The sequence below is a fragment of the Schistocerca americana genome, chromosome 1 (assembly GCF_021461395.2).
Source record: "Schistocerca americana isolate TAMUIC-IGC-003095 chromosome 1, iqSchAmer2.1, whole genome shotgun sequence".
In the NCBI taxonomy this organism is placed as follows: domain Eukaryota; kingdom Metazoa; phylum Arthropoda; class Insecta; order Orthoptera; family Acrididae; genus Schistocerca; species Schistocerca americana.
Window position 1 is genome coordinate 812,699,291 of NC_060119.1, and position 9,661 is coordinate 812,708,951.

Sequence of the window (9,661 nt, forward strand, 5' to 3'; positions counted from 1 at the left end):
TAGCTTTCGGAACTTTGTTCCTTCATCAGGGAGGAAAGAGGGGAAAAAAGGGAAGAAGGTAAAGTGGATTCAGTTACTCACAACCCAGGTTATGAAGCAACAGGGAAAGGTAAACAGGGAGGGTAGCAAGAATGGAGGCATGGTTGTCAGAGGGAAGCCAAAGATATTCTACTGTTAAGTACTGTGCCAGCTTCAAACCAAAGAGGATGCATACAGAAGTAAAGGGGTATATAGTATAAAGATAAACACAACTATGTAGGATGAAAAGATGCGTGAATGGCTGAAGAGGAGAGGGGGAAAAAGGAGAAGACTGAAGAGTAAATGGAAGTGAGGTTGGTTAACGTAGGTTCAGTCCAAGGGGATGGCGGGATGAAAGGATGTGTTGGACTGCAAGTTCCCATCTCCGCAGTTCCGAGGGACTGGTGTTGGGTGGGAGAAGCCAAATGGCATGTACATTGTAGCAGGTTCCTAAGTCCCTAGAATTATGCTGGACGGCATGCTCTGCTAATGGGTATTGGACATCTCCTAGGCAGACAGTTTGTCTGTGCCAGTTCATGCACTCAGCCAGTTTAGTTGTTGTCATACCGATGTAAAAGGCTGTGCAGTGCAGGCATATCAGCTGATAAATGACATGTGTTGTTTCACATGTGGCCCTACCTTGAATTGTGTATGTTTTACCAGTAACGGGGCTGGAGTAGGTGGTTGTGGGGGGATGCATGAGGCAGGTTTTGCAGCGGGGTCGGCTACAGGGGTAGGAACCGCTGGGTAGAGAAGGTGGTCTGGGAATATTGTAGGGTTTGAATAGGATGTTACGGAGGTTAGGGGGGCGGCGAAAGGCAACTCTGGGTGGTGTGGGGAGAATATTGTCAAGGGATGATCTCATTTCAGGGCTTGACTTAAGAAAGTCGTATCCCTGGCGGAGTAATTTGTTGATGTATTCGAGGCCAGGATAATATTGGGTGACAGGGGGATGCTTCTGTGTGGCCTGGGGGTAGGAACATTGTTGTTGGACGGGGAGGAATGTATTGCTCGGGAGATCTGTTTGTGGACAAGGTCTGCAGGATAGTTACGGGAGAGGAAAGCACTGGTCAGGTTATTGGTGTAATTGTTGAGGGATTTGGCACTGGAGCAGATACGTTTGCCACGAATACCTAGGCTGTAGGGAAGGGAGTGTTTGATGTGGAATGGATGGCAGCTATCAAAGTAAAGGGACTGTTGTTTGTTTGTGGGTTTGATGTGGACAGAGGTGTGGATGTGAGCTTCAACAAGATGAAGGTCAACATCTAGGAAGGTGGCTTGGGTTTTGGAGAAGGACCAGGTGAAATTCAGATTCGAAAAGAATTTGAGGTTATGGAGGAAATTAAGGAGTGTTTCTTCACCGTGTGTCCAGACCACAAAGAAGTCATCTATAAACCTATACCAGGCCAGGGGAAGCAGCTGTTGGGTCTCCAGGAAAGCCTCCACCATGCGGCCCATGAAGAGGTTGGCATAGGACGGAGCCATCCTGGTTCGCATGGCCATTCCCATGCTTTGTTTGTAGGTCTAGCCTTCAAAAGCGAAGTAATTATGGGTGAGGATGAAGTTGATAAGTGTGATAAGGAACGAGGTTTTTGGAAGATCTTCAGGTGGGCGCTGGGAGAGGTAGTGTTCAAGGGCAGAGAGGCCGTGGGTATGTGGGATGTTTGTGTAAAGGGATGTAGCATCTATGGTAACAAGAATGGTTTCATGTGGGAGGGGAGTGGGAATGGATTTGAGGCATTCTAGGAAGTGGTTTGTGTCTTTGATGTAGGACGGGAGTCTGCAGGTGATAGGTTGGAGGTGATGGTCTACCAGAGCTGAGATACGTTCTGTTGGGGCTTTGAAGCCTGCCACAATTGGACGGCCAGGATGTTTCTCTTTGTGGATTTTGGGTAATAGGTAGAAGGTAGGGGTACGTGGCTCAGGTGGAGTGAGTAGGTGTATGGAAGCCATTGTGAGGCCTTGTGAGGGACCTTGGATTTTTAGGATTTTCTGCAGCTCCGTCTGGCTGGAGGGAATGGGATCCTGGGTAACAGCTTTGTAGGTTGAGGTGTCGGAGAGTTGACGCAGTCCTTCTGCCACGTACTCCACACGGTCAAGTACCACAGTTGTTGAGCCTTTATCCACCGGGAGGATGACAATAGAACACTACCTCTCCCAACGCCCACCTGAAGATCTTCCAAAAACCTCATTCCATATGACACTTATGAACTTCATTCTCACCCATAATTACTTCACTTTTGAAGGCCAGACCTACAAACAAAGCAGGGGAATGGCCATGGGAACCAGGATGGCTCCGTCCTATGCCAACCTCTTCATGGGCCGCATGGTGGAGGCTTTCCTGGAGACCCAACAGCTGCTTCCCCTGGCCTGGTATAGGTTTATAGATGACTTCTTTGTGGTCTGGACACACGGTGAAGAAACACTCCTTAATTTCCTCCATAACCTCAACTCCTTTTCGAATCTGAATTTCACCTGGTCCTTCTCCAAAACCCAAGCCACCTTCCTAGATGTTGACCTTCATCTTGTTGAAGCTCACATCCACGCCTCTGTCCACATCAAACCCACAAACAAACAACAGTACCTTCACTTTGATAGCTGCCATCCATTCCACATAAAACACTCCCTTCCCAACAGCCTAGGTATTCGTGGCAAACGTATCTGCTCCAGTGGCAAATCCCTCAACAATTACACCAATAACCTGACCAGTGCTTTCCTCTCCCGCAACTATCCTGCAGACCTTGTCCATCTCCCGCAACTATCCTGCAGACCTTGTCCACAAACAGATCTCCCGAGCAATACATTCCTCCCCGTCCAACAACAATGTTCCTACCCCCAGACCACACAGAAGCATCCTCCTTGTCACCCAATATTATCCTGGCCTCGAATACATCAACAAATTACTCCGCCAGGGATATGACTTTCTCAAGTCAAGCCCTGAAATGAGATCATCCCTTGACAATATTCTCCCCACATCACCCAGAGTTCCCTTTCGCCGCCCCCCTAACCTCCGTAACATCCTATTCAAACCCTACAATATTCCCAGACCACCTTCTCTACTCAGCGGTTCCTACCCCTGTAGCCGACCCTGCTGCAAAACCTGCCCCATGCATCCCCCCCACAACCACCTACTCCAGCCCCGCTACTGGTAAAACATACACAATTCAAGGTAGGGCCACATGTGAAACAACACATGTCATTTATCAGCTGACATGCCTGCACTGCACAGCCTTTTACATCGATATGACAACTACTGAACTGGCTGAGCGCATGAACTGGCACAGACAAACTGTCTGCCTAGGAGATGTCCAATACCCAGTAGCAGAGCATGCCGTCCAGCATAATTCTAGGGACTTAGGAACCTGCTACAATGTACATGTCATATGGCTTCTCCCACCCAACACCAGTCCCTCGGAACTGCGAAGATGGGAACTTGCAATCCAACACATCCTTTCATCCCGCCATCCCCCTGGACTGGACCTACGTTAACCAACCTCACTCCCTTACTCTTCAGTCTTCTCCTTTTTCCCTCTCCTCCTTAGCCATTCACACATCTTTTCATCCTACAGAGCTGTGTTTATCTTTACACTATATACCTCTTTACTTCTGTATGCATCCTCTTTGGTTTGAAGCTGGCACAGTACTTAACAGTAGAATATCTTTGGCTTCCCTCTGACAACCATGCCTCCATTCTTGCTACCCTCCCTGTTTACCTTTCCCTGTTGCTTCATAACCCGGGTTGTGAGTAACTGAATCCACTTTCCCTTCTTCCCTTTTTTCCCCTCTCTCCTCCCTGATGAAGGAACAAAGTTCCGAAAGCTAGGAATGTAAATTTTCTGTTCTGTTTTGTGTATCTATCGGCTGTACTGAGCTGAGGTAAGTACTGGCCTGCCCATCTATCTCTTTGTTAGTATCAATTACAGAAAATATTATTTGTCGCACTAAATTGAACAACAGAACATTGTTTCTTCTCAGAGAGTTTAATAAAAAATCTGTATAAGAAGTATACTTTCAAATAGAGGTAATAAATGTTTTCTTGATCAATGATCCAAGTACAGGGCTATTACAAATGATTGAAGCGATTTCATAAATTCACTGTAGCTCCATTCATTGACATATGGTCACGACACACTACAGATACGTAGAAAAACTCATAAAGTTTTGTTCGGCTGAAGCCGCACTTCAGGTTTCTACTGCCAAAGCGCTCGAGAGGGCAGTGAGACAAAATGGCGACAGGAGCCGAGAAAGCGTATGTCGTGCTTGAAATGCACTCACATCAGTCAGTCATAACAGTGCAATGACACTTCAGGACGAAGTTGAACAAAGATCCACCAAATGCTAACTCCATTCGGCATTGGTATGCGCAGTTTAAAGCTTCTGGATGCTTCTGTAAGGGGAAATCAACGGGTCGGCCTGCAGTGAGTGAAGAAACAGTTGAACGCGTGCGGGCAAGTTTCACGCGTAGCCCGCGGAAGTCGACGAATAAAGCAAGCAGGGAGCTAAACGTATCACAGCCGACGGTTTGGAAAATCTTACGGAAAAGGCTAAAGCAGAAGCCTTACCATTTACAATTGCTAAAAGCCCTGACACCCGATGACAAAGTCAAACGCTTTGAATTTTCGGCGCAGTTGCAACAGCTCATGGAAGAGGATGCGTTCAGTGCGAAACTTGTTTTCAGTGATGAAGCAACATTTTTTCTTAATGGTGAAGTGAACAGACACAATGTGCGAATCTGGGCGGTAGAGAATCCTCACGCATTCATGCAGCAAATTCGCAATTCACCAAAAGTTAACGTGTTTTGTGCAATCTCACGGTTTAAAGTTTACGGCCCCTTTTTCTTCTGCGAAAAAAAACGTTACAGGACACGTGTATCTGGACATGCTGGAAAATTGGCTCATGCCACAACTGGAGACCGACAGCGTCGACTTCATCTTTCAACAGGATGGTGCTCCACCGCACTTCCCTCATGATGTTCGGCATTTCTTAAACAGGAGATTGGAAAACCGATGGATCGGTCGTGGTGGAGATCATGATCAGCAATTCATGTCATGGCCTGCACGCTCTCCTGACTTAACCCCATGCGATTTCTTTCTGTGGGGTTATGTGAAAGATTCAGTGTTTAAACCTCCTCTACCAAGAAACGTGCCAGAACTGCGAGCTCGCATCAACGATGCTTTCGAACTCATTGATGGGTACATGCTGCGCCGAGTGTGGGAGGAACTTGATTATCGGCTTGATGTCTGCCGAATCACTAAAGGGGCACATATTGAACATTTGTGAATGCCTAAAAAAAACTTTTTGAGTTTTTGTATGTGTATGCAAAGCATTGTGAAAATATCTCAAATAATAAAGTTATTGTAGAGCTGTGAAATCGCTTCAATCATTTGTAATAACCCTGTATATTTTGAATATCTGTCATTATGTAATTTACACATGTATGTACATTGTTCCTTTATGTCTTCAGCTTAAACCTGCAAAACCTGATTTTTACTGTAGCTCACATTCCATTATTAGTGTATGTATGTATTTATTTATTTTTTTTTTTTTCAGGGGTATAGAATGGACAAACTTAACAAGTTTTTTGACATACGCATACACCACTCCAAGTGGGTCATCCAATACTGTACGCAATGAGCTTTTCCTTACAGACACACTGACAGGAAACTCCATTTCACTTCGGAATGATAAAGGAAGTACAGAAACACCAATAGACATTGTTAAAGTATCTCCACTAAAGTAAGTTTGCATTAATACAATACTACTATTTTATCATTTGTCATTTTATGTTTACACTATGTTTTATGTCTGTGCAGGCAGTACTTCATCGTGATTCTGAAAGATGGTCCATTTGAACTGTGGGACTTAAGAAATCTATGCATGCTTCGCACAATGCCAAAGAAATTTCCAACTGTAACTGCTTTGGTGAGTATGGTTGGTTTTGTCATGCAGTATTACACCAGGACTTCTGCTGAGCAATTCCTTTTTCTCCGTAGCTATTTCTTTTTAAGTTTATATTTTCTGCAAATTACATTTTGATGCTTGTCTAATTAGTGGTGGTGTGGTGTTGTCCATCATAGATTTCCTGTTGATGCAAGTAGATTGACATTTTAAATAAAGGCACATAAAAGTTGACACACTTATTTCCTATAGTGAGCTACAATCACTGAGTGTCTGTTACTAAATAAATGTATGACTTTTTTTTCAGGAGTGGTCACCTGTTCACAACCTGAAGTCATTAAAAAAGAAATTAGCACATATAGAAGAAAAAGAGCAAACTGAACCTACAAATTTAGCAAGTGGTCCAGGTAATAAATCACAGCATATATTTTGTTGTACCTGATAGTCATTTATGTGAATCACCACTTCAGAAAAGAAATATTTCCACAACCTGGTTATAACATTTTATAGATCGTGGCGAAACTTCTGACAAACAACTGGTAGCAAGAGAACATTTTGTCTTCAGTGATTCTGACAGCCAGCTGTACCATTTTTCTGTGGAAGGCAATGGTGTCAGAGATGGAATTAAAATACCTCCCGAGGTACTTGTACATGCTCTAAGCATTGATTATTTTAAGTTGATTAACTGCTGCTAATTTGTCACTGCAACAAGAGAACTGTTACTGTAATGGCTGCTGTATTTTATCTTAGTATATATGCTGTTTTTCAGAATTATGTAGAGTAAGCAGCAGAGAAATTACCTGCTTAATTGTTCACTGGTAGGGAAGTCAAGTGCTGGTTAGTTGAAATACATGGGATGCTTATTCTGATCTGTATGATATTACTTGTGGCAATTTTCAACTATTGTAAAGAAAATGCCTGACTGTTGTCCTTCCCTTCTGCTCCCTTATTAATGGCATATGTTGTTGAAATGTTCTGTACACTCTGTTAAGAAAAAGCTTCACCGCAAAGAAATAATTTGAATGGCATGGAAATTGGTAGATGTGATGTACATATACGGACAACAAGTGATTACAGTTTCAGCAAAAATAGATGATTTATTCAGGAGAAAGAGCTTCACAGATTTAGAAAGTTAGAAACGTATTGGCCCACCTCTGGTCCTTATGCAAGCAGTTATTTGGGTTGGCATAGAGTGATGAGTTGTTGGATGTCCTGCTGAGAGATGTCATGCCAAATTCTGTCCAGTTGGAGTTAGATCATCAAAGTCCTGAGCTGGTTGTACGGCTCTGCCCATAATGCTCCAAACATTCTCAATTGGGGAGAGATCCGGCAACTTGCTGGCTAAGGTAGGGTTTGGCAAGCATGAAGACAAGCACTAGAAATTCTACGCATTTTGGGATGGGCATTATTGCTGAACTATAAGCCCTGGTTGATTTTCCATGAAGGGCAACAAATCAAGGCATAGAATATTGTTGATGTACCAGTGTGCTGTAATAGTTCCATGGATGACAACTAGCCACGCGGAGTGGCCGTGCAACTAGACGCGCCATATCATGGATTGCGTGGCCCCTCCTGCTGGATGTTCGAGTCCCTCAGGCATGGGTGTGTGTGTTGTTCTTAGCATAAGTTAGTTTAAGTAGAGTGTAAATCTAGGGATCAATGACCTCAGCGGTTTGGTCCCTTAGGAATTCACACACTTTTTTTAATGCAACTAAAGGGGTCCTACTATGAAGTGAAATGACACCACAGACCCTCCGTCCTGGTCTCCATGCCATATGGTGAGCGACAGTCAGGTTGGTATTCTACTGTTGTCTGGGTCATATCCAGACATTTCATCGCTAGTTGCTGGGACTCAGTTCAAAGACAGGACTCATCACTGAATCCAATTGTACTCCAGTCAATGAGATTCCAGGCCAAAGACTTGCCTGGAGATGATTCAGGCAGCAGTCGGATACCAACCTGAATGTTGCCAACCATATCACTTGACATCCAGGAATGATGATCTGGGGTGCCATTTCTTTTTATAGCAGGACCTCTTTGGTTGTCTTCTGTGGCATCCTTACAGCGTAGCAGTATGTAAATGATATGCTACGCCCTGTTTTTTTGCTCTTCCTGCCAAGCCATCCTAAGCTTACATTTCAACATGGCAATGGTCGTGAGGGTTTCTACGGCTTGTCTTCATGCTTACCAAACTCCATTTTGGCCATCAAGGTTGCTAGATCTGGCCCAAACTGAGAATGTTTGGAGCATTAAAGGGAGGGTCCTCCAATGAGCATGAGATTTTGAAGCTCTAATGCGCCAGCTGGACAAAGCTTGGCACGATATGCCACTGGAGGACATCCATCAACTTTGTCTATCAGAGTGCGCACGTGAACACAAACACTCAAGCAAACGCAACTCACACATACACAAGACCACAGTCTGTGGCAGCTGAAGCCACACTATGAGCAGCAGCAGCAGCAGCAGTGCATGATAGGAGAGGCAACTGTGTGGGGGTAAGGAGGAGGCTGGGGCAGGGAGGGGTAGGGATGGCAGAGTATGAGTGGTGGACAGTGAGTGCTGCTGGGGAGCATGCAGGGACAAAGTGGAGAGAGGTTAGGGCAACTAGGTGCTGTCAGGAGCTTAGACAGAGAGCGGGGCAGAGATGGTGGGGGGGGGGGGGGGTAGTGGAAAAGGAGAGAAGTAAAAAGTGCGTAGGTGGAATAGAGGGCTGTGTAGTGCCGGAATGGGAACAGGGAGGGGACAGGTGGGTGAGGACAATGACTAATGAAGGTGAAGACCAGAAAGGTTATGGGAACGTAGGGTATATTGCAGGGAGGGTTCCCACCTCCGCAATTCAGAAATGCTGGTGTTGGTGGGAAGGATCCATATGGCACAGGCTGTGAAGCAATGATTGAAATGAACTATGTCATGTTGGTTGGCATGCTCAGCAGCAGGGTGGTCCAGTTATTTCTTGGCCACAGTTTGTTGGTGGTCATTCATGTGGACAGACAGCTTGTTGCTTGTCATGCCTACATAGAATGCAGCATGGTGGTTGCAGCTTAGTTTGTAGATCAGATGGCTGGTTTCACATGTGGTCCTGCCTTTGATGGATAGGTGATGTTTGTGACTGAACTGGAGTAGATGGTGGTGGGAGGATGTATGGGACAGGTCTTGCATCTAGGTCTATTACAGGGATATGAGCCATGAGGTTGTGTAGGGACAAACGAGTACTTTGTGTAGGTTCGGCGGATGGTGGAATATCATTGTGGGGAGGGGGGGGGGGGGGGGGGAAGGAAAGTGGGCAGGACATTTCTCATTTCAGGACACGACAAGAGGTAGTTCAGGGTGTATACGACCCGGGACAACCGGGAGATCCGAGAAAAACCCGGGAAATTTTTCATCCGGGGAAAAACCCGGGAATTTTTTACAGTTCCGGGAATGTTTCATTGTTTTAGTTTTCAGTTAAATTTTTTTGGTTTTGAGTGGTAAGAACCAATACTCTAACAAAGGATATTACTGTACCCCGCTACTGCAGAATAACACTGCAGCAACGATACATGAATGAGAGAGGAAAAAATAATGTAAAAAAGATGTAAGTTGCAAAGGAAATGCGCCGTATACAACAACAAAACACAGTGCTCATACAAGCAACTGCCAACAGCAAAATGTGTGAAAGGCTTTTGGAAGACTATGCAATGCTTCATAACAACAAATTGTCTCCGGTGAGAGTGACGTGACAACTGTTTAAATGAGATTCCTTTGA

The 9,661-nt window shown here is 44.9% G+C and overlaps 1 protein-coding gene across 2 annotated transcripts in view; it reads left to right on the top strand.

Moving 5' to 3' along the window:
* Window positions 1–9,661, top strand: part of LOC124612877 (WD repeat-containing protein 11-like) — a 222,760-nt gene that overhangs the window by 141,666 nt on the left and 71,433 nt on the right. For both annotated transcript variants that reach the window (XM_047141331.1, XM_047141322.1), the window contains exons 12-15: window positions 5,569–5,754; window positions 5,832–5,940; window positions 6,224–6,323; window positions 6,427–6,557. In XM_047141331.1, coding sequence (XP_046997287.1) covers window positions 5,569–5,754; window positions 5,832–5,940; window positions 6,224–6,323; window positions 6,427–6,557 — 526 coding nt within the window. The remainder of the gene's footprint in view (window positions 1–5,568; window positions 5,755–5,831; window positions 5,941–6,223; window positions 6,324–6,426; window positions 6,558–9,661) is intronic.